A 25,300-nucleotide genomic window follows, 5' to 3' on the forward strand; every position below is an offset into this window, starting at 1 on the left:
CATGCATCCTGGCCCGGGGGAACCAGCGGGCTCAGCACGGTTCCATTTTTATCGACTTGTTAGAACGTGACAGGCATGGTGATAAACGATAAAAATGCGACCGTGCTACTAGGGCAGGAGCGATGACGGACTAACCAGTGGTATTATGTACCTACAGTATGTACCTGCATGGAGAGCTAAGTCCTAAGGTTTCTCTAGTGACGACAGTGACGTCAGTCATTCTATTTTTCTACTTTAAGAGAGATTAATAATACGATTTTTCTGTAAAGTTCTTCTAAAAGTGCTAAACACTCAAGCCATAGGGTAGTATTACAAACAAAATAGTTAGGTACCTGGTGTTATTCCAATAAGATACATTTTTCACTCGTGCCATGATGGAAATAATAGTTTTTATAATGAAAAATGTACGCTGGCCGCGCCGTAGCATATGTGTATCATTTTCGCACTTAGGTACATACGTACTTGTTAGAACGTGACAGGCATGGTGACAAGGGATAAAAATGCGACCATACTACCTGAGCTCTTGTTCCTCTCCCCCCTATATAGGATGTTCAGTGCAGTATTTTAGTCAGTCATTTGCTGACAGTGAATGTTTGTTGACAAGTGACTTTCATTCAGGGATGTTGCGAATATCCGCATCCGCATCCGCAACCGCGGAACTTCCGCATTGTTTTCAACATCTGCATCTGCATCCACATCCGCATAAAATCGATGCGGATTTAATGCGGATGCGGATGTGGAACAGGTCGGTACAGGAACGTCTTAGCATCGGCGTAAGTGCTAGACTGTTAGGTAATTTAGTCATTAGCCAAAAAAACCTATTAGAAATTAGAAGTCAAGCGTGAGTGGGACTTAATGTACCCTTCGAACGCAAGTCCGACTCGCACTTGGCCGGTTTTTTGAAATAAAAATTAGTAAAATGTAATATTTGAGGGTTTTTATGTACCTATCTTGACATCCGCATCCGCATCCGCATCCGCGGATGTGAGCCTTTTAAAATCCGCATCCGCATCCGCATCCGCGGATGGCAAAAACTCGGCATCCGCAACATCCCTGCTTTCATTCTACATACCCATACATAGATATATCCACCATCGACGCAGAAGAACATTGTTATAGGTCAAGCTAATAAATAAAATCGGGTTTTTTATACATAATGAATGACACACATACACATAATCTACTACTAAGTTACGGTATATCTTGTTATAGGTATTGCATCCTTTCGCTCATTCCGGTCTCAAATTTGCTATAATTTATAACTGTGATGAACAGGGGTCGGACAAAAAGTGCGGATGACGTAAAAATGACGTAATCTTGCACACAGGATGATGTTTGAGTTTGTATTTAAACTTCCGTGTGACATGTAGTAACAAAGTAGTATTAATGAAGTAACAAAATAATCGTAAATAAATCCATGGAATTAATAATACAGGTGGTAGGGTGATGTAGTGAATAAAATAAATTTCATGAAACTTGCCACAATATTCGAGTAAAGATGTGACATTTTAGAGCGTTTTCTTATACATTAGTAAATATAAATTTTAGCTAAATATAATCGTGAAGATACAATAGCTAAACAATAACGTCAAAAAAAAAGTCAATTTATTGTTCATCTGATTGACAATGTGTCAGTCAAAAACATACTTACTCATTTCTAGTGGCGATATCGTTTAATAAAGAGGTTGATAAATGATAAGTGATAATTGTTTATGAAAATCAAAAATACTATTTGAAATCATCCTATAAGTGGTTTGACGTCATCCGCACTTTTTGTCCGACCCCTGGTGATGAATGTGTTCCACTTAAACACCTTAGGTAGGTACCTATAGTGACACAAATTCAATTTCAAATTCAAGAATTTGATAGATATTTTTGCCCCTGCTTGGCATAATACAAAGTATACAAACCTAGAACTATGTAAGTCATCATTTCATCAATACGCAAGCATGGAATTAATAGTACCTATGAGCATGGGAAACTTATAAAATATACTTATATTTTATTGTCAGTCCGCTCCTTGTTCTAAATAGGTACCTAAGTTTAATGGTGAAACCAGCTAGGTAGGGTGCGTAATATCTACCTACCTACAACCTACCTCTTTTACCTTCCATTTCAAATTTTCGAAAAAATACTAGGTAAATAAATCCGGTCGAATTCATGTCGAATTTCAACATTCCGTGCCCGCGCTAACATTCTACTGAGGCATTCTACATCAAAGTCCTTAACGTTCTTGCGTCACAAACCATAAAAAGCATATCTGTTTATATCAATTCCAAAATTAGACCAATGTTTACGAACGCGCGAATTTTTCCGCGGTTGACTGACCGATTTATAAATGGCTGTTTTCTACACTGCGGCTGCGGTTAACGGTAACGTAAAAGCTATAAAGTTGTTTTTGTCACTGATAAGAGAAAGAATAGCTAGAAGCTTCCACTTTAATATCTCATTGTCAAAGTTTTTGATAATGCATAAAGGGAAACTGGTTTCTTATACATGTTTTTATTTATAACATAATCTGTTCTTGTAGGTTAAGTCTTTTTGGGATTTTACCATATCAATAGATGTTGATATATCTACTATATACCTAATGTTATTTTTACATTCATGTACCTACAGTAAGCTGCAGAGTTAAGTGACACCCCCTGCAAACAAATTTCTATGCCATATGCATGTTATAGTGACCCCATATGGGTCACTTAATTTTGCAGCTTACTGTACTTACATTAACAACGAACATCTCACTTTTTCAAAGAGTGGAATATACCTAAGTACTTACATTATTTTTAAGGAGGGTTAGACGTACGTACCTATTCCTATTTAACGCTTCCAAGCAGGGATGTTGCGGATGCAGATTTTTTGACATCCGCGGATGCGGATGCGGATGCGGATATTTAAAGGCTCACATCCGCGGATGCGGATGCGGATGCGGATGTCAAGATTAGGTACTTAGAAAACGTCAAAAATTACATTTTTAGTATATTTTTATTAAAAAAAAACGAAACGTTTAGTATTTGAGCAAGAATATATAATAGGTGCGTTATATTTAATAAACAGTAACTTCGCCGACTTTTCTGGATCTAGACGATTTCGTTATAGGTAATGGCGAAATTACCTAACACTTACGCCGCCGCTAAGACGTTCCTGTACCGACTTGTTCGACATCCGCATCCGCATAAGCTCCGCATCGATTTTATGCGGATGCGGATGCGGATGCGGATGTTGAAAATAATGCGGAAGTTCCGCGGTTGCGGATGCGGATGCGGATGTTCGCAACATCCCTGCTTCCAAGACGGGTGTGGTCACTACGAGGTCAATAGACCTAACACGGATTTTTGGGAATTTATGGTCATTTAATCTTTGTCCGAGCATGTTATGAAAATGACTGTGCAAAAAAAAAACATTTGAGAATTACTGAGCAAAAAAACACTTGTTGTTTTTGATTTTAAGTAAGTATTGATTAAATTAATGAATGATTTCATCCACATTTCTTCATAAATAAGCTCTCTGAGCGATACTTTAGGGTGTGGGTGGAAAGATTTATAACATTAAAGGTTTAACACATATTGTTTGGCCCAGGACTGTACCGTCTATTTCATACATAAACAGCAGAGATAATCATACTCTACGCTACGTATTACGCTAGTGAAGTGTTCGGCGTTCAGGGGTTATAATGATAACACAAGAGTCGAGTAAATACTGAATATATATTGGTAGAAAGCGCTGGCCTTATATACTAAAGTTTTAACAGGCTTAATCGAGTGGAAGTTATGGCAATGGTCATTAACCATTGTATATCAAATTACAGTAAGTCAAGGTTTATGGCATCGTTAACTTAAAGTACATATGTGGGAGATAGGTATCAGCTGTATCAAGCAGCAGTGTGCCAGCTGATAGCAGCTGTGTATGAGCTGACTACACTACACTAGTACTAGCACCCAAAAGAAAGAGATGAGTAGGTATATAGTTTTCCTGGTTCTTATTGATTAACAAGTTGTGTTTGCCAGACTATAGTAAAGATACTTACTATGTCCATAGAGAAAAAAATACATAGAGTGCTCACTCCATATATCAGTTCAGACTATTAATTTCAGTGTCTACATCTAGCATCGAGTAGCGGAACTATCAGTACTTGACAATAGATGTAGCACCGACCGGAAAGTCTTATCTCAACAGCATAAGACTTTCCGGTCGGTGGCTACATCTATTGTCAAGTAGCAGTACTGATAGTTCCGCTACTCGATGCTAGATGCTAATAGTCTTTTTGGTACTAAAACTGATGTATGGAGTGAGCACTCTATGTATTTTTTTCTCTGAAACGTCTGAAAAAATAAACAAAAACACCATAAAAATATACAACAAACCAGTTATGTTTTATTTGCGTACAGAGGTACAATTTAACATAAGTACCAAATTTGACATATAACATATTTGTAAAATAAAAATAACATAAAGAGCTTGGCAGTCCCTCGGTAAGTTAATTCCTAATACTATACCTAACCTAATACGGTCTTTCAAGATAGAACTCGTAATTATCAATTATCATATACTGCCCGTCACTTTCGCACTTACAAACTTGTTAGAACGTGACAGGCGATAAAAATGCGACCGTGCTTCTTATCGACTCGGCTGTTGACAAATGTTATAAGTGCAAATACAGCCACCTTTTTCGATAATAAAACTTCTTTTTGTGGGTATTTGTTTGATGGGATGACACGAATATACCTAATTATTTTCGCTCGATAGAAAATCGGATCAAAATTAGGTACATCAATTTAGGCTTGTTTTCTCCTTAAAAAGTACTCTAAAATATAAATTTACATACCGATATTAAAATGTAAAATTTATGTACGAGTATGCCATCGTAATTATCATATAGGTACGTATCCAATCGCGAAGCAATGATCCTGGGGGCCACACATTGACAAACGCCAAACTACGCCAAACGTAAAGAAAAAATGTATCGAGAATATCGAGATGACAGACGCCACGAAAAGTCATGAGACTATTTTACTATAGGTAGGTACATTATTTAAGTACCTACGCTTCGATTAGCGTTTTCTATCAACAACGAATGCCACTTTGGCTGGGCCCAAAGAGTATAATAATATATATATTAGGCCCCGATATAAGAAGTAGGCCCCGGAGACAACATGCCAATCGCTAACGCTCCGTAGCAAACGACACGCAACTGTCACTGTCACACTAATAAGAAAGAGTGATAAAGAGACACAAAGCGATTCCATCGAATGGCGAAGCGATAGCGATTGTCATCTTGGCTAGGCCGCGTTATACAATTTGTCAGTTATATCAACCGTCTAAAATTAGCTCTTCTCTATCAGACGGGAGTGATTCTTGAACATCGCCTCTCTCCCCAACTTAGTGTAAGTCTTGTAAACTAGTACGAGAAACAGCGACTGGAGAACTGAAAAGAGAAATACATTATATTAATTGGTGAAACACTACAGCCATAAACATTGCATCTGGCACATTAAACAACATTATACATTGAGAACGTAAGATCTTTCATTATCTACTACAAATCTTTTTTATTTATGACTCACACGGTACCCTGTATTGCTCACCACAGCCGAGTAGCGACAGCAGAGGGCTTACCGCGAACCACGTTCGACGTGTTGCCTCTCTGTCGCACTTGTAAATTCGTACGTAAGTGTAACAGGGAGGCAAGACGTCGAACGTGGTTCGCGGTAGCCACTCAGGCCGGTCTGCAGGTCACGACCGTCGAACAGTACAGCGGCTGTAACGTCAGCCGCCATGGCTGTCGTTATCACGCCGTAGATGAAGTAGGTCTTCACCCTGTATTACTCACCATAGCCGAGTAGCGACAGCAGGCCGGACTGCAGAGGGCCTACCGCGAACCACGTTCGAAGTGTTGCCTCCCTGTCACACTTACGTACGAATTTACAAGTGCGACAGAGAGGCAACACGTCGAACGTGGTTCGCGGTAGGCCCTCAGGTCACGACCGTCAAACTGTACTGCGCCTGTGACGTGGGCCGCCATGGCTGTCGTTATCACGCCGTAGATGAAGTAGGTCTTCACCCTGTATTACTCACCATAGCCGAGTAGCGACAGCAGGCCGGACTGCAGGTCACGACCGTCAAACTGTACTGCGCCTGTGACGTGGGCCGCCATGGCTGTCGTTATCACGCCGTAGATGAAGTAGGCCTTCACCCTGTATTACTCACCACAGCAGAGTAGCGACAGCAGGCCGGTCTGCAGGTCACGACCGTCGAACAGTAAATACAGTGGCTGTAAAGTCAGCCGCCATGGCTGTCGTTATCATGTGAATGAAGTAGGTCTTCACCCTGTGTTACTCACCACAGCAGAGTAGCGACAACAGGCCGGTCTGCAGGTCACGACCGCGAACAGTACAGCGGGTATGACGTGGGCCACCATTGCTGTCGTTATCACGCTGTAGAGTAGGTCTTCACCCTGATTACTCACCACAGCCGAGTAGCGACAGCAGGCTGGTCTGCAGGTCACGACCGTCGACAGTACAGTGGTTGTAACGTCAGCCGCCATGGCTGTCGTTATCACGTGGATGAAGTAGGTCTTCACCCTGTATTACTCACCACAGCAGAGTAGCGACAGCAGGCCAGTCTGCAGGTCACGACCGTCGAACAGTACTGCGCCTGTGACGTGGGCCGCCATTGCTGTCGTTATCACGCCGTAGATGAAGTAGGCCTTTACTTGCCCTGGCTGGCGCTGTAAAACAGGTTATTATTTATATGATATTCTAGAATAGGTACCTAAATCAATTGTTTCCTCATAGTAATATCCCGTTATCAATGGGATACATTAAGACAAGGGTTAGCTAAAATATTTACCTCCATCCGTCTTTGGTGCCTAATTTAGCTTGTATAAAATGTTCTATAACCTTTGAATTTTAACTCGGATCTTTTGGTTTAGCCCATGGTTGACTAGTAGATAAGTCTTCTGGCTTAAGTCCGCCATTTATACTTTCATGTATTGTGCAATAATGTTTAAATAAATAAATAAACTTTGTCCTCATTCCAATTTTGCTTGCTTAAAAAAGAAAAAAAACCTAGTAAAGTACCGGACTTACGTTGCAAATTCCGTTGCAGAGGAGCACAGCAAAGATGAAAGAGATAAGTGAAGCCAGCACCAATATGGCAATAAAGGTCCCGAAAAACGTGTTGAACAGGGTCTCATCTGATCCGAACATGCTTTGATATGTTTCTTGACTGCTGCCATCATATATTTGTTCACCTGCATATTGATATTTATTGAAATAAAATTTTACAGCATTAGGTACAGCTAAGTGTAAGGCCTGAGTGGACGCTCGGAGCGGAGCGTTCGGCGGGACGTGCAGCGTGGCGTCGGGCTCACGAGTAGGGGCAGTTTGGCACCATTCGTACACGGGGAACCTACGTACAGTCACTACTACAGCGTACTAGGACAACCGTATCTGTGCGGCTTTGTGTGTGTGAGTAGGTGCCGGTAGCGACCTGTATCACACGAAGTTAGCCGTCAGTGCGGCCACCGCGAGCGACACGAGAGGACGTTATGTGTTTTCACGCACCCAAAGTAATTTATTTATCGATGTTCTCGGATGTTCCGTGCTTAAGTGAAGTGTCAAATTCCATAAGTTTATTATCCAACGGTAAGTAATTACTATCATATTCATAATAAAGTACACATTTTGCGTATTTATCTGCATGCTTTCTGTATAGGTAAAATATTTTATTTTTGACCTTCGGGGAAGGTTCGTACGCCTACATCTGGGGCACGTTCATACGCGTACGAATGTACCCTCACTCGTAATCATGACTGTACGAATGTACCCCTAGTAACAAGTTTTTTTTTTATTTCAGAAAATTTGCAAAAATGGTGCGGAATTATAAGAAAAAAAACACAAGATGTACAACAGTAAATGAAAATGATATGGTACAGGCAATAAAAGATGTTTTAGAAGGAAAATTGTCGTATAGAAAGGCAGCGGATAAACACAATGTTAAAGCTTCAACTTTGGAAAGTCGAGTAAAGAAAATAAAGAACAAAAGTGATGAGGTTGGCCCGAACCATACATATCAGTCTAAATTCACAAGTTACCAAGTTTTTTCTAACGATCAAGAGTCAGAGTTGATTGAATACATTGAAGAAAGTTCGAAAATGCATTTCGGGCTCACACTACTCCAAGTCAGAGCACTGGCATATCAGTATGCCAAAGCATTGAAACGAAAATATCCACCTAAATGGGATGAAACTGGATTGGCAGGTATTGACTGGATCCATGGATTTCGAAAGAGAAATAATCGTTTAAGTTTAAGAAAACCGGAAAACACAAGTGCTGCCAGAGCTTTTGGTTTCAACAAAACAGTTGTAAATGAGTTTTTCGATAATTTGAAAACTGTATATGAAAGACACAGGTTTACTGCAGATCGTATATTTAATTTCGATGAGTCTGGTATATCGACTGTTTTAGATACTCCGAAAGTGTTAGCTGCAAAGACACAAAGGCAAGTCGGACAAATAGTCTCCGCAGAAAGAGGTGAGCTGGTTACATTTGGCGGCATTATCTCAGCGAGTGGAAACACCATTCCTCCACTGTTTGTGTTTCCTCGAGTACATTATAAAGACCACTTTATGGAAGGAGCTCCAGAAGGTAGTCTTGGGACTACAAATAGAACTGGTTGGATCAATTCTGAAATATTTGTAGAAGTATTGAAGCATATACAGAAACATACACTGAGTACAAAAGAAAATCCAATTCTATTAATGTTAAAACGGCAATTAAAATATTTTTGATATTTATTTTGCTGTTTTATTTAACATGTACTAAGCTACCCCGCACTGTCTGAATGTTCCCCGACCTATGTACGAACCTGCCCCTTTTGAGGGGTAGATTCGGGCATTTGACAACTTCTACTAAAATTGAATTTGCTCTTTTGTTGTAAAATTTACTCACTTCTAATTTTTTTAATAAGTAGCGAAAGGTATCTGCTATGTCATAATGGCCGAAGGAATAGTCTCCCTTTAAAACCAACATTTTTAAAAATCTTAATCTAAAAAGTGTACGAATGGTGCCAAACTGCCCCTAATTTGAGCAACGTGCACTAAGGCCGCTCCTATACGCTTGCATTTGTTTAACATGCACGCCGCACGCCCCGCCCCGCTGCACGCCCAACTCGAGTGTCCACTCAGGCCTTACACTAAGGGGCGCCAATGCGCTTGTTGATTCGCAAAAAGGTAAAACATCTTTAAAAAGTTTATGACTTTGGTCGGCAAACAACTCGCAGTCAGGTGCAAAAGATAAAAGAAAATATTGAGGAGTGTACGGAAATGGACAAATGGAGAGTACTGGTGTGCAGTCGTGTGAAAGGTTCCATTATCTAGAAGGCGATGGCTACGACAACGTAGGTAGTTGTCAGATAGAAATGGTGTGGTAAGACAAGGCTATCATTGCGATACTGCCGGCCTAGCCAAGGTGACGATCGCTTGCGCTTCGCTATCGAATTGCTTTGTGTCTCTCTATTACTCTTCCATATTAGTGTGACAGTGACAGTTGCGTTTCGTTCGCTACGGAGCGTTAGCGATTGGCATGTTATCTACGGGGCCTGTATGTAGGTACTGTATATTGCTTAAAATAATTGAGAAAAGGGACCGTCTTTAAACGGGGGACTAAATTGACTACTTGATATTTATTTAGGTAAGGACCTATTGTCGTATAGGTAGTAGGTATTTAAATAATATTGAGATTATCTGTGTTACAATGTTTAACTGACCAGGATACTTCGGCTCGCTTAGAGCACTGGCGATAAATATGAACATCAAGATAATGCTCCCCAATAGAGCCAGTCCTGTGGTGATCTGAAAATCAAGAAGGTTCATAACCCTTTTTGCACAATGTATCCTCCTAAGGCCCAGCCATACAAATGCAAAACCCAAAAATTGCCACTGAAATTTGAATACTAATTATAGTGCAGGGAATAGAGTTGATTTTTATTTGTTTGAAAATTTAACGTAGGTAACAAAGGAAATGCAAATCTGTTCCAATTGAATATGGTTTAAATTTCATCGAACTGAAGAAGTACTATAGGTAAGACCTTGGGCCCTAGGAGGGTATTCTGTTCTAAAATCAATATGATTTTTAGTGTCATCCGTTGTAACAGCAGGTTATAAATTTGATCTAGATTTGTTATGGATGCGATCCGTCAGTATCAAAAGTACATCATTCTGGCTACAAAAGAACATATCAAATCCAGATAAATTCAATATTCAAAACCTGTCATTACAATCAGAATACCTACCTACGCCTCCACAGGCCGTAGCCAAGATAACATTCGGATATCGAGTTATCGACAAACGCCCATCAAAAAGTATAAACTACCTATAAACATCATGACAGACGAGATGAAAATATTAAGTCACGTCATTGTGTCCATAAGGTAAACGCACCTACTGATGCTCGACGCGGTCCCAGTAAATGTCATCTTGAAACTTAAGTCATTGTCAATAGAGGTGACAGCAGGGTGTCATCTATTGGGCATTAGCATGTCGAGCACTAGTAAGTTTACCTTACATCATTTTAGTTACAAATATTAAGATTGACGTTTCTAAAAGACTATTGTAATTTGGCTAGGCCTCCGGTTCTCAGCAGTTGAAATTACAGAATAATTTTAAGCGGTGTCGACATTTTATTAACTATGTCACAACTATGTACGTGTTAAGTAGTAGGTGTTAAGATATTAAATTTTTAGGTACTTGCTACAATAAAATGGCACTCTTACTGCATTTACGATGGCCAGGGCAAGGCAGATAACTTCAATGCGAATCTTCATCTTAACCCTGAAAACATTTATATTCATATTCATATTCGTATATTCATAATAATTCATATTACATGTCGTTTTTCATAATTACATTAAAAATTAAAATAAGAATTAACAATTAAGTTAATTAAAATTAGCATAATAAAATACAATGTCAAATAAAAGTACTTACATATACCTACAGTTACATTAGGTCCCTAATTACTTAATTAGCGAAATCTGCAAAACTGTAGAAAGTGTGCTTTTGTTTTATTATTATGTATAATTTATTCCAATAAGGTAAGGACAATTAAACTAAATACAAACTATTCTAAAAAAAAACGAAACTAAACTACTTAAACTAAATCTAAAAAAGGCCCCTGCGGCAAGGCCCCTATAAGATGCTGGCTGCGTTACCCCATTTTAGTTTTATGTAGGTATTTAAATGTAGTTCCAATACCTAATTATTTATTATATTCTTTTTGTTTATATTACATCTGTATCTAATGATTTGATAGGTATACATTGTACGCGAATAACACCCCCCTTAACATGACGCATAGATAGGTATGTCCGATGTATGATGGGTGACATCGTGATAATAAAATAATTGAAAGAGACAGATACTGTCATTATCACGATGTTACGTAGACAAGTGTGCGTGCATTTATTTATTATTATTTATTGTATTTATCCGTACCGGAATATATTTCGTGGTTTAACTCTGCAAGTCTACACAGATTTTACAGTGTCAGAGTATGGACGTGCCACCATAACATCAAATTACTACGAAAATAATAGTATGTATTATTTCACAACTTTTCGAGTTCACAAGCCAACGTTCCAAGAATATATTTACCTACACGTCTCCTAACCTAACCTAACCCGGGGTTATCCGGTTAAACCTGGAGTTACCATGGTTACCAGTACAATTTTACAATTGGTTAACGGTTAATCGCTTAACCCCGGGTTAGCGGGATGGTGCAAGTGGGCCTAAGACACTGACAAATATATTTTTCGAACTTTGGCTTGTGAACTCGACCGTACATACCTATTAAATTAAATCCTAACTAGGTACCTACTCGTAAAAGGTGCATTTCTAAACCACTATTTCAATACGCTATGAAAAAACGTTGATGTATTTCAACTTTGACTCTTTCACAGACAAATACTAGTTCTTATAAAACCGATTATAAACAAAATAGCCCTTACCTAAGCTATAACTATTAAAAAATGTACTTACAGTTTTGTAAGCCACAATATTTAATATTTTGTACAAGATTCACAGTAACTGACATGCGTTGGGACAAACTCCGGAGCGGCGACTGCTATTTATAAATAGCTCAATGAGACTGCATCTGTGTCCAGAATGATAAAAATGAGAATAACGTTTGTAGTTAACGTGTATTATTTATGAATATTGTGTGCGGGGATAACACATTTCATATTATCTGCTTGCAGAATTTTGCTGAAAGTGACGCGATCGGTTTTGTCTGCTGATTACATTCAATTCACAGATGCTATTTATAGAGAAATAACTATGTAATCTTAACAGTGCTCACTCCACACACGGCTATCCTTACTGGTTTAATAATAAGTTGTAAACTCGCTTACAACTGAATACTTATTAAGATTAAATCTTATTATAAATAAGTTTTATTATAAATGTAGGTTGGGTTAGAACTGCGACCACTTGTTACAAAGTAACTGCTATCAGAAAAATCCTTTAGTTGACTGTGACCTCCCTGAAAAGTTAAGTAAACTAAACTGCTAGGTACTAAAAGTAGGTTAGGTTATAACTGCGACCACCTATAAAACTAAACTGCTAGGTACTTACTAAAAGCAGGCGTGTCTCACTCCGCGATTTCGTCGCTTTGCTACAGGTAGCTAAAAGTACATCCGTTCCGGCCCCAATTTTGGGGAAAGCCATAAGCCGCGCGTGGCGTTGTCGCCACCTAGCGGCCATATCTGTGCTGATCGTAACAGACGCGTTTTGTTAGAGAGTGAGTGTTCTGTACTTAGTACTATTATTTATTCTGTGCTAAAAGTAGGTTAGGTTAGTTAGCGACCACCTATAAAACTAAACTGCTAGGTAATAAAAGTAGGTTAGGTTAGAACTGCGATCACCTATAAAACTAAACTGCTAGGTACTAAAAGTATGTTGGGTTATCTTCTAGGTACAGATATAAGCTATTAACAGGAGTTTTAGAATTGTGTTGTGATACTTTAATTAAGATAACTGGAAGTCCTTGTTATTTTGTGTATTATGTTATTTCTTAAATTATAGTGTTAATATAATACATCATTTTCAAAAATCTATTTAATATTGTAGACATACACTTCTGATAACAAAGAAACAATGTATTTTAATTTAATAACCAGATCAATCAGAAACAATCAGATATGGCCGAAAGCAACTCAATCCTGTAAGTATAGTATAGGTAGTATAGGTTTCGAATTTCGATTTTCGCCGTTGGTTTTCTAACTCAACTCCTCCAGCATATCTTCAATCATGGCGGCGTAGGGCGCGATGCCGGCCTTCTTGACATCGATCTTGAAGCAAGCGAAACTCTTAATGACGCGGCTGCAAACGTCTTCAATGTCCTTGTGCTGTTTGTCGCAGTTTTGGTATAGTTCTGCTACTTTGCTTGCAAGATGGCCACCTGTAAGTGAAAGCATCGAATAGACATTAAAATTTTATGTGAACACGTGTTTGTAATAAAATGATTTGGTGCTACTAATCAACAGGTAGACAACTTTTGACAATATAATACTTAGTTTATATTGTCATTTGTCTACCTGTCCTGAGTCCTGAGCAAACATGTATAAAATAAAATAAATAAATAAATAAATAAAGTTTTATTTTCAGGCATCACGTACAGTAGATAGTACACCCATATCAAACTAAATATTAAAACTTAAAACTAAAATAAAAGCAAAGTAAAGCAAGTTAAATAGTTAATTGTTACTATTTTTTGTTTCCGTTTTGATGTACTGAAAGCCAGTGCCTAAACATGTTACAAGTGATGTTGCGGCACACCGACATGAGGATGGTGTTATGCGAGCGGCGCATCCCCTCCCAGAAGGAAGCAATGCGTGCGCGTACCACTGCAAAGAAGTCAGGGATTCTGGCTTCCGCGAACATGGTAGAGGCACTGCAGGAACGCGGCAGCCCCATCAGTGTCCGGAATATATTATTATACTGCACACGGATGGCGCTGTACGATTTCCTGCAGTACCTGACCCACAGTTGACAGGTGTAGAAAGAGAGGCAATATGCATTAAATAATGTACATTTGACTCCCCTGCTACACCCGGCAAACCTGCGGGCTATCATGTTGCCACGGACAGCCAAAGCTCTTCTTTCGCGTTCCATGTCACTGTCGTCCCTCATGTCTTCCGTCAGTATATGGCCAAGATATTTGAACCGCTGCACAACACGCAGCTTCTCTCCATTTAATTTGACTTCCGGTATGTTATCCGGACCTCTTCCAGCCTTGAAAACCATCAGTTCTGTCTTAGCCACGTTGTAAATCAGCCCATGAGAATCAACATAATTCTCACAGACTGAAACCAGCTTTCTCAGACCCTTGATGGAGGGGCTGAGCAGCACCATGTCGTCAGCGTAGCTGAGACTGTTAATACAGACGTCACCCACGTGACACCCAACTCCAGTGCTCCTCAGCCTCCCCATCAAGTCATTGACGTAAAGGTTAAAGAGGTCCGGAGAAGTAAGTCCACCCTGGCGTACCCCGCATTCTAATCTATAACTATTAGATGTCGTGTCGCCCCATTTCACACAGTTGGATTGGTTTCCGTACCAGCACTCGAACACGCGTACCAAGTCCTCAGGTACTCCGGAGCCGCGCATTTTACCCCACAGAATTTCATAATTCACAAGGTCGAATGCACGGCTAAGGTCGAGAAAGCATGCGTAGACCGAAGTATTGTTACTCACGTAGTGGTCCACTGCATGTTTCAGACTTACGATCGCGGAATCGGTCGAGAGACCGGGACGGAAACCAAATTGCGCGTCGTCTATTCTGAGAGCCTTGAGTAGTCTGGGCTGCAGCAACCGCTCAAATATCTTGCCCACCACCGTTCCAAGGGAGATTGGTCGGTAGTTAGCCGATGATGACAAGTCTCCTGTTCGGTTCTTGGCAATCGGGACGACAATGGTATGTATCATGTCTGCAGGAAGATGAGAGTACCGCAAACATAGATTAAATAAGGTGCAAAGTTTCCCATAGATGACGTCACCCGAAAAAAGTATGTGCTCAAGGCTAAGGTCATCATGGCCTGGCGATTTGCCTCGCTTCATGTTTCTAACTATATAAAATCTGTATAAAATCTTACCATTATCAAAAGTCCTGAGGTAGTTTAACATTATTTTACCATCCACGCGATTATCATTATCCAGTAATAAGTTCTTGCTGCCCATACAGATGATGGTGCAGCCAATCTCTCTGTGTACTGCTACCTCGAAGTCATAATCCCAAAGTTGGTACCATTCTTTCATGATCTCGGGGGATAATTGGGTCTGTGGGAGAGAAGAACAAACATATTTCTTTTCTTCTCTACCATTAAGGTTTCAGGGCTGGCTCTTTTACCATATTCCCCATCACTGTCGGGCATTTGCCTATTTCATTTCGGTGTCGTTTTCGATGCGCGGTTTCTGTGCCAGGTGGGCCGGACTTTTCGCACATGGCGGGAAGAAATTGATATCTAGATATAATTATATAGAAATTTGAACTTAAAATTAAATTACATGAGGCTCAAATTTCTTCAATAAAAACGCATTTAACTGCAAGAAGCGAAGTGTTCCGTGAATAAAGTTTTGTACGGAACACTAAAAATCCCAAAAATACCTACAAAACTACTTACCTCCTCCCGACAACTCTCAAACCCCTTCCCGATATCCGCCGTGATACGGCTCATTATGATCGACTCTTCAGATGTCGCCTCCATCTCTCCAGCAGCCAGGAATAGAGCCAAAACTACCCAGCACAGCGCCATGTCGAAGACAATGACCATTCGTCGCCATCACACCATTTTATAGAAACATTTTATTCTATACAGCGTGTTTTTATAAAACTCCGCTTCGGGGTATGGCTAAGTAGATACTACCTACTACCTGTAGTATAGGTACATTTACGGAAACTAAATGGCGTAGGTATTTAAATATATATATATATATAAGTAAGTAAATATTATTTAATTTATTGCACCACATGTAAAACTGATTCAAAACAGATTTACACTGTAAATAAAGGTAGCAACAGGCAGTCTTATCGCTGTAAGCGATCTCTTTCCTTTTATAGCAGGATATAAAGAATAAAAAAGTTTTAAAAACAGGTAGTCTTCAAAAGTATTGAATTGCTGTATTATAGCTTTGTTGTTACACAGGCATTATATTTAAGTCATCCAAACAATTGAAAACTATGACATATCAATATCATTAGGAATATCGATCGTCCAGGCCAGTATTTGGGTTTAGTAGCAAATGTATAAATAAACTCATACTAAATGCTAATCACTATGTAAAGAAGCCCTAAGGCAAGTATATTTGTACACGCTCATAAGGGCCTTATTAAATTTTTTTCTTTATTTATTGTCTCCATAATGGAATTAACTAGAATACCCGTGTCTTTGGAAAAGTATTTAAGCTCATAGGTAAATGCACCCTTGAAATTAGTAGAGTTTAAAAAAAACACGATGTATATCTATAACTAACCACAAGGTCTCCTTACTGGTCGTTAATAATCGCGTAATAACTCATTTATTTATGAGATTACTAATAATAATAATATTATTATTTATTGTAACCATGGTATTCATAAATCTATATCCCCACGCAAGCCTATCAAAAGACCGGGATTTATAGGCCCGTGAAGTCCAAAATGGAGAAACAAATAATATTATTTATTGTAACCATGGTATTCATACAACTGTTATAAATAAAGTTATAGTATCTCATGGACCCCAGGGCCTCCCGCGAAAACAGAAATTCGCAAATTGTGGGGATCTTTCTGTTTTACTTCAATGAAGGCGTAATTAGAGTAACAGAGAAAGATGCCCGGACTTTGCGAATTTCGATCTTCGCGGCTATAGCCCTGATTAGGACATAGCAAATTACCTATTTCAGCAACTGCATATTGCAATATGAATTAAATCTTAAAGTTGGAAAGTACTTACTACATATCTCGGACCACAGCTACACTCGGTCGTTTGATGTTTTTTCGAATTTTAAATTATTATAAGAAGAGTTAGGAGCATTAAAAAATATATCCGGGTTTCGATTTCTCTCCTAACTCTTATAAAAATCAAAAAATCGAATAAAGTCATAGCGAAGGGGCCAGACAATCAATATTGATTGTCTGGCCCCTTCGCTATGACTTTATTCGATTTTTTGATTTTTTCATAATTTTATATAAGAGTATATACTCTTATATAAAATTATGTAAATATACTCTCTATAGGTAATGTTAATATCCAGAGAGAAAAATTACGACTATGTTTGTATGGAGAAGCGGTCTTCCCCTTACCTCTTAATGGTAGACTTACAATTAGAGAAAAATATGATAAAGGAGCAAAAACACAATGAATGGTGCTAACCATGGCGTGATTAAAACGAATACATTCAAACAATTGTCTGCATGCATAAAACAACCATTAAATAAATTCATTCAGTTACATGCATTAAGGTAATTAATTGGCCAACGAAGAAATCACGGACTACTGCGTGAGTCATCCTTAAAGAATCCTTAGACCGGGCCGGGTCGACCACTCTGATTAGTTATGGAAGGTATATAGCCGCATCCTTAATCAAATCGCACCAAAATTAGCACCTGTAGGTTTCAGAATTTTTTTTTTCGGAAAAAGCAGGCAAAGTTGTCTAGTTTCACGGAAACGGGGTTTAGAGCTATCACCCACGAATTAATATTCCCACCGGATACAACGAACAAAAACAATAAGGGTGGAGTCATAACAAAATACTACTAATAAAAGAAATCATTTGTCTTTAAATTTATTTTGTATACTTTTGGATACAACTTTAACAACTCGAATTTATTTCACTAGTTTTTCATCTAACACAGATAAATGTCTTTAAGGATAGTACTTATTACAAATAACGATTAAATAACATTTCTATACCATTCATATATTTGCCTACATTTACATATCTAATACTGTTTACAGAAGTGTAAATAGACTACAAAAAAATGTTGTATATTATAAAGATTTTTTTTACTATTAAATTAATAACAATAATGTTATTGTATATATAGAGGCAAAGGCTTAATCACATTTAAAATGTGCTCAATTAAATTGTATTATTCTTTGCCGATAAATACATGTTTAACCAAAATATTGACTTAAAAAACTATCTTTTTTAAACGAAATAGGTACTTATATAAATCAAGGATGTTACGAACATCCGCATCCGCATCCGCAACCGCGAAAGTTCCGCATTATTTTCAACATCCGCATGTGCATCCGCATCCGCATAAAATCGATGCGGAGTTTATGCGGATGCGGATGTCGAACAAGTCGGTACAGGCCGCGTAGCCAAGATGCCGATCGCTTACGCTCCGTAGCGATCGAAACGCAACTGTCACTGTCGCACTAATATGGAAGAGTGATAGAGACGAGACATAATGCTTTTCGTTGTCGAAGCGATAGCAATTGTAACCTTGGCTAGGCCGGCAGGAACGTCTTAGCGGCGGCGTAGTGCTAGGTAATTTCGTCATTACCTATTACGAAATCGTCTAGAATTCTAGATCCAGAAAAGTTGGCCAAGTTACTGTTTATTAAATATAACGCACCTATATTCTTGCTCAAATAAAAAATACTAAAAATGTAATATTTGACGTTTTCTAAGTACGTAATCTTGACATCCGTCAAAAAATTTGCATCCGCAACATCCCTGATATAAATCTTCCACAAGTGAAATACATACAAAAATAAAACAATTAATATTGTACACTCAAGAAAAGTACAAATATCGTGCATAAGGACACACGAGTACCTTAGATCAGATAATAGTGGTACCTAAGGTAAACAAACGTACTAGTGCTCGACATGCTAATGCCCAATAGATGACACCCTGCTGTCACCTCTATTGATAATGACTTAAGTTTCAAGATAAAGAATAAGAATAAAGAATAAAAATTGTTTATTGCCACACACATACAAGAATACACAAACGATAAGAGAAAAACAAACAATTATACATGTAGATAGGAGACATAACATAGTTTCTTAAGTCTATAACAATGGTGTGACAAAAGGAATGGACTCAGCATTTGCTGTGTTACAGACTAGCTGTCACAGCGCTGGTTTTCAGTTCACCCCTAACAGAAGATGACATGTTCTGGAACCGCGTCGAGCACCAGTACGTTTACCTTACTTACATTATTGTCGAGGCAGGGAAGTAGGCATATCCTGGTTAAATTATGACTTGCAACTAACTTGCAAGTCTTAAAATATATATATTTTTTACTGTTATAACAGCAAGCCACTTGTAGGTAGGTTTCTAGGTGGTATGTCCACTCATGTTATTCCGAGAAAAAACTATACCTATATATCTCGACAAAAGGGATTACCAGCTTCGTATCCCTATACTATCCGTAAATATGTATTTTGCCGGTAATCTCTTATTTCCCGGCCACTAATACCTTGTTAAATAGTCCCATCTTCTTGGTTCACTCATCGAACACAATAGTACAGCTATTATAAGTTAAATATTATTAAGCAACATCCAATAAAATTAAAATTACATTTTAGGTACCTACATCTTTTACTATACATACTTTCTTTAGGTATCCAAAAATAAATTTTTATTACGGAGACAAAAACAATTTAATTTATGAAAGTAAGAAATGTGATGTAAAAAGCAGGTCCAACAGGGCCTAATAAATACCTATTTTCGTGTTTATGCTCCTAAATATTTTCCTTGTGGATCATAATTATTTTGTGCAATAAGATAAACATCTAACAAAATTAAATGATTAGCACAAAACATTAAATTTTCATAAAAGCTTAAGAAATTATGACGATAACGCAGCAGTTATATGCAATTTAATTTTGAGCGATATTCACAACACAAAACATTAAAGTACCTATAGTGTAAAAAAAACATAAAAACATATTTCTCTAACTATATATATATATAGGGAATAAAATTGCTCTATAAGCAATACTAGCAGGTAACACAATATTGTATGCAATATTATGTCGTGTCGTTGTTATTTCATTATACGTATGAGTATGACGGATTTTAATCACATCGATTGGACAAATGCTAAGACGCCATTTAGAGTCATACGCATTGGGAGTGTTATCAAGCGAAATCCAATAGGGATAGTAATACTGCAATGTTCTGCCGCCAGAGGCAGCACTAGCACAAACCGTAGAGTAACTTATATCATCATTATCATCCTGTCCTGGCCAGTTTCGGCCACAGTGACTGGGATTTGTGCTAGTTAGTGGGAGCGATGATCGTGGGCTCTCATGTGGCTGCGTAGCCTATTATACAATAGCAAGTTTGACAAGTTTTCACAGATTATTTACGAATAAATATGACATTGATGCATCAAGGCGGTTTGTTTACAGTGTGTCCTAGTGGCAACCCCATAGTTTTGCGTAATCTTCCTTATTAGAGGTAGGTACACGTATCCTTACAAAAGTTACAAATGTGATCTGACCACGCTGAGTTTTCATTCAAAGTGCTACTTCAAGTATGGCGCTCCTAAACTTAGCGAATGTCATACCAATAACCTATAAGTACCTACATCATTTTCGCACTGATAAAAAGGTTAAATGCAGCTTGTCTAGAGAATTGATACAATGATATTGTAACATTTTGGTAGATCTATAGTCTATCAGTAAGCGACTTCTGAAAACTCAGGCACAACCTAAGTCTACTTTCGATGCCCTTCTAACTCAAACCTGCTAATTTTGATTAATTATATCCTAATTTAACCAAGAGTTTGACCCAATGTAACATTTAGTAATTTTTACAAAAAACAGTATCTTTATTAAATCATTTTCTAGAATATTTTAAACCTAACCTACATTAAAGCTTTCGAGAGCTTTGGATAGGATTAACAGACACAGGTTTCCACTTGAATATTTCGAGCTTTTTCGTCGCATCATGTGTGTGAACAACTTGAATTTGGTGAGTGTAAACGTAGGTTTATTTTTCAACGTTGAAAAAAATGGTCATTGATTGAACGATGACGATGAAAAATTACATGAGATCAAACAATTTCGGTCAACCTAAGGAATCTTTATCATTCAGGGTATCTCTAAAACCATGATACATAAAGAGTCGTGTGGCGGGGGCACGTTGAACACTGGTACTCCGTTGGCGTCGCAGTACTTCGCGTACGGAACTCGCCGCAGCGTGCGGAGGCCTAGGCTCTGGCAGATGCGTTGGGAGAAGGCCCCTGTTGCGTCCACTTTGAATAGCTGGAAAAGAGTTGAAGTGACTTTTGACGTGCTGACTTCGCAAAAGACGAACTTTAAAAATATAAATCTATAGTTCGTTCTCGTGTAAAATGCAGTAGAATCATCATTGTCCGTCGGCCTAGCCGAAGAGAAGAGTCGTGGAATGTATAGGGCCCCGTAATTTCCACGACTCTTCTAATTAGGAGCGATTTGATTGGTTACGTGAATCGTTAGGCTGGCGGACAATGGTAATTTAACTGAACTATAAAATGAACTATAAAGGTAAATACCTTAAATCCATTATCCTTAGCAATCTCGGTGCTCCTCCTCATCAATTCTTTGGCTAATCCTTGTCCTCTGGCCTGCTCCGACACGGACACTATACGGCACTCCAGGATTCTGTAAGAGATTATTCTTTTTCTGCTAAAAACCTTAGACATTTGGGACCTAAACATTTGGACCGGGGTCGGGCCGGATAGCTTCCGGAGCTTCGTTTCCTATGGAAAGCACAACGTGATCACCGATCAGCCGTCATAGAATATGACATGTCGGACGCCTGAGCCCGGCCACGGCCCGGTCTAGCGCGAGCCAGCCTTTATGCCGGGGTCACACTAACTAACGGGAAACTCCATTGATCATCGCGATAATGGACGTTTTTCATACGGCCACACTGGAATTATCGCGATAGCCAACGGCGTTTCCCGTTAGTGTGGCCCAGGCATGCCAAGTACACATATTGGGTCAACATAAGCCAATCATAAGGCACGCAACTATTGGCAAGGTGCGAAGTCGGTGGAGGGAGAAGTGGCGCTGATTGTCACAAACACACAATTTTATGGAATGTCAAACATTAATGCTGGCTACGCAGCCAGCATTAATATTTAACGTAGAAAAACCGACAAAATGAAGGCAACACTTAAATTTACCTATAGGTACGTTGGCATGCATTATAGTTTATCATCAACTAGCGACCCGCCCGGGCTTTGCACGGGTTAACAAATTATACTTAAACCTTCCTCTTGAATTACTCTATCGTAGTTTTGAAGATCTAAGCATACATAGGGACAGACAGACAGCGGAAAGCGACTTTGTTTTATACTATGTACCTAGTGATAAACGTTTTCATTGGTCTTGAGTCCTACCTGTCGACTTGGAAGCTCTCGAAAAGGTTCAGCTCATGGCTCACATTGTACAGGATTGTGAAGATCTTGTTGTATTTCTCATCTGACGACTGCTGGATCAGGTCGATGGACTGCTCGATGTCCCCTGGTCATAAGATGCCGTTCAAGGCCACGCCTAAAACCTGAAACGTGAGAAATATATAGGTATATATGTAATTGAGGGATTCTGCATTGGTCATCTAGGACGTTACTGAACCTCTACCGAATAACCGGAAATGCACCCACCCACACACAATTCTCACAGAAAACCCACAGACAATTCGATAAAAATATGTCCACGGAAGTTTAAAATATTGAACTAGATGCACTGTACCATTATAATAAAATCATTTATTATAATGCATTTAAAAAAACTGAAGTAAAAATCAGTTCAATTCACTGCAAGCTTTTGGGTGCTTTGGTTAACCAAAGCATAGCTTTTCAGGATTTCTTGAAGGAAATGTGGCCGTAATTTTTGAAACTTGGACTAATCAATTAACAAATTGAATACAGCTGTGAAGTTCGGAACAGCCCAAGATGGAAAGTGTAGAAAGTAACGAAAACTAACCTAAGAAACATGTTTAAACTTACCGTGTCTCCATGAACAGCAGCCACCAACAACCCTTCAGCGATGGTGGCATTAAACAGCCGCTCGAGCGTGGCACAGCCCTACCGCCTTATAGAGGGATTCATCTTATTGACAAACCTACCGTGTCTCCGTCCACAGCAGCCACCGACAGTCCATCGGCGATGGTAGCGACACAGAGCCGCTCAAGTGCGGCGTGGGGCTGCCCCCGCTGGCACAGCCCTACCGCCTTATTGAGGGGCTCGTCGGCGAAGAAACTCTCGCGCAGGTGCTTGATCACCCCGTCGCGCATGTCCTGGGTTACTGTCACGAAGCGCGCCATCTCTGGAATTTCATGGGAACTGTTCTGAATTTGTAAAGAAGACAAACTGAGCGCTATGTGAGTAGATGATAAAATAAATTTGTCAAATTTGGGTTATGTGTAAAGTCTAATACATTTTTAACCTACAGCAGGGTGTTAGATATCCAAAGACAATAAAGATCTCTCTCGCTCTCTCTCTCAATTAGACAACCAATCAACCAATGCCTTTAAATAAAAATAAAGACAATGTATAAACTGGCCTTGAACTGCCCCGCCAACACTAGATCACCGGGTACCTATCCGGCCTTGACCGGTTATCCGTGTTTCGGAGAGCAGACTGGGCAGCGGCCGATACCGATCTAATTTAAAACGAGTAGGCCGGTACGATATCAAAAACAAAAAATAAAATAGTAAATCTATGTGTAACCTTGATTTTAAGGGAAGTAAGGGATGAATCACGTAGGTATTAGACCGGACCATGGCCGGCCCGGAGTTTCCGGAGCTTCGTTTTCTATGGAAAGCACCACGTGGCCACCATCAGCCAACATAGAAAATTACATGTCGGACGCCACGCTCCGGACCCAGCCCGGTCTAGCGTGAGTCATTCCTTAACCGGTAAGTATTTAGTACGAAAAATTGTATATTTATTTTACCGGTTTACCTTGAACTGCCTCTACCTATCCGGCCTTGACCGGTTACCTGTGTTTCAGAGGGGAGGCTGGGTCGCTCGATACCAATGTAATTTAAAACAACCCTCAAGTACTTAGACCGATACGATAAAAAACCGGCCAAGTGCGAGTCGGATTTTTTTCAAAATTTCAGACCCAGTACTTTCGGAGATACGGGGGGGTGGTCATTTATTGCCTATTTTCTTGAATAACTGCGTAACTATTAATCCTAAAATTATAAAAAAAATATATATGAGATTCTTACAACGAGCTCTTTCATTTGGTATGTAACACGGTATAGTTTGAAAAACTTTATTTTTTAATTTTCTCATTTACCCCCCCAAAAATGGCCTCCATATTTAAAATTCATTTGTTTACGTTACACATCCATCTTTGGGTCATAAACTTACATATGTGTGCCAAATTTCAACTTAATTGGTCCAGTAGTTTCGGAAAATAGGCTGTGACAGACGGACAGACAGACAGAAAGACAGACGCACGACTGATCCTATTAGGGTTCCGTTTTTTCCTATTGAGGTACGGAACCCTAAAAACAGAAAATTTATGTGAGACCTTGATTTAAAGAAGTAAACCGGTAAATATTGAGTAAAAATACCTGTTATTTACTAGTTTACTGATAATTGTATACAAAGTTTTACCGGTTTGTATTCTTTACCTTGAACCGCCTCTACCTATCCGGCCTTAGCCGGTTATCCGTGTTTCGGAAGGAAGGCTGGGTCGCTCGATACCAATGTAATTTAAAACAATCCTCAAGTACTTAGACCGATACGATAAAAAAAAACAGAAAATATATGTGAGATCTTGATTTAAATTAAATAATTAAACCGGTATATATTTAGTGCGAAAAATACCGGTAATCTCGACAATTGTATAATTTTTTTTACCGGTTTGCATTTTTTACCTTGAACCGCCTTCTACCTACCCGGCCTTGACCGGTTATCTGTGTTTCGGAAGGGATACCAATCGCTCGATACCAATTTAATTGCTCGCAGCGGGATGCGGGACATTTCATTTCCATTTTCCTGCAGTGGGGGTGGTCAATGATTCTTTTTACGACACCAGCTCGGAAAGGCTTACTTTCCACTTCAATAACTGATAGCAAATAAGTTGCACTAAGCTATCAGTAATTCACATGTGAGGCAAAGTAATCAAATGCAAATTTTGAGTTGTTTTCTTTACTTTTAAATGATGATTTTGGATGATAAATATTTAATAACATTCATTTGGATTTGATTTGGATTGATTTTGTTTGATATTTTACATTTAATATTTGCTTCGGGTTGGTGTGGTGAAAATTTTTGTGTTTCACTCGGGGGCA

General features: G+C 39.0%; 2 protein-coding genes and 1 pseudogene across 2 annotated transcripts; all 3 read right to left on the reverse strand.

Annotated features, from left to right (window-relative positions):
* Positions 1-5,304: 5,304 nt before the first annotated feature.
* On the reverse strand, positions 5,305-10,841 carry LOC134653237 (uncharacterized). The gene is made up of 5 exons (XM_063508564.1): positions 10,774-10,841; positions 9,769-9,853; positions 7,089-7,252; positions 6,595-6,727; positions 5,305-5,425 (listed from the first exon to the last, which is right to left on the reverse strand). Exons 1-5 carry the CDS (start codon positions 10,822-10,824, stop codon positions 5,325-5,327), a joined length of 534 nt encoding a protein of 177 aa, XP_063364634.1. The 5' UTR covers positions 10,825-10,841; the 3' UTR covers positions 5,305-5,324.
* A 2,434-nt stretch (positions 10,842-13,275) lies between these two features.
* LOC134653629 (general odorant-binding protein 2-like) lies at positions 13,276-15,828 on the reverse strand. The gene is made up of 3 exons (XM_063509025.1): positions 15,679-15,828; positions 15,151-15,334; positions 13,276-13,457 (listed from the first exon to the last, which is right to left on the reverse strand). The coding sequence occupies exons 1-3, from the start codon at positions 15,826-15,828 to the stop codon at positions 13,276-13,278; spliced, it is 516 nt and encodes a 171-aa protein (XP_063365095.1).
* Positions 15,829-21,070: 5,242 nt separating this feature from the next.
* LOC134653238 (uncharacterized) lies at positions 21,071-23,314 on the reverse strand (annotated as a pseudogene).
* Between the last annotated feature and the right edge of the window lie 1,986 nt (positions 23,315-25,300).

Source organism: Cydia amplana, chromosome 13, assembly GCF_948474715.1.
Source record: "Cydia amplana chromosome 13, ilCydAmpl1.1, whole genome shotgun sequence".
NCBI lineage: Eukaryota > Metazoa > Arthropoda > Insecta > Lepidoptera > Tortricidae > Cydia > Cydia amplana.

Coding starts and splice junctions, on each gene's coding strand:
- LOC134653237 (XM_063508564.1), bottom strand. CDS start 10,824: ATGAAGATTCGCATTGAAGTTATCTGCCTTGCCCTGGCCATCGTAAAT. Junction 6,728..7,088: donor TCTGCAACGGAATTTGCAAC/GTAAGTCCGGTA, acceptor CCTGTTTTACAG/CGCCAGCCAGGGCAAGTAAA. Junction 5,426..6,594: donor GCTGTCGCTACTCTGCTGTG/GTGAGTAATACA, acceptor TTCTCTTTTCAG/TTCTCCAGTCGCTGTTTCTC.
- LOC134653629 (XM_063509025.1), bottom strand. CDS start 15,828: ATGGTCATTGTCTTCGACATGGCGCTGTGCTGGGTAGTTTTGGCTCTA. Junction 15,335..15,678: donor TTGAGAGTTGTCGGGAGGAG/GTAAGTAGTTTT, acceptor TCTCTCCCACAG/ACCCAATTATCCCCCGAGAT. Junction 13,458..15,150: donor CCTCAGGACTTTTGATAATG/GTAAGATTTTAT, acceptor TTTCACTTACAG/GTGGCCATCTTGCAAGCAAA.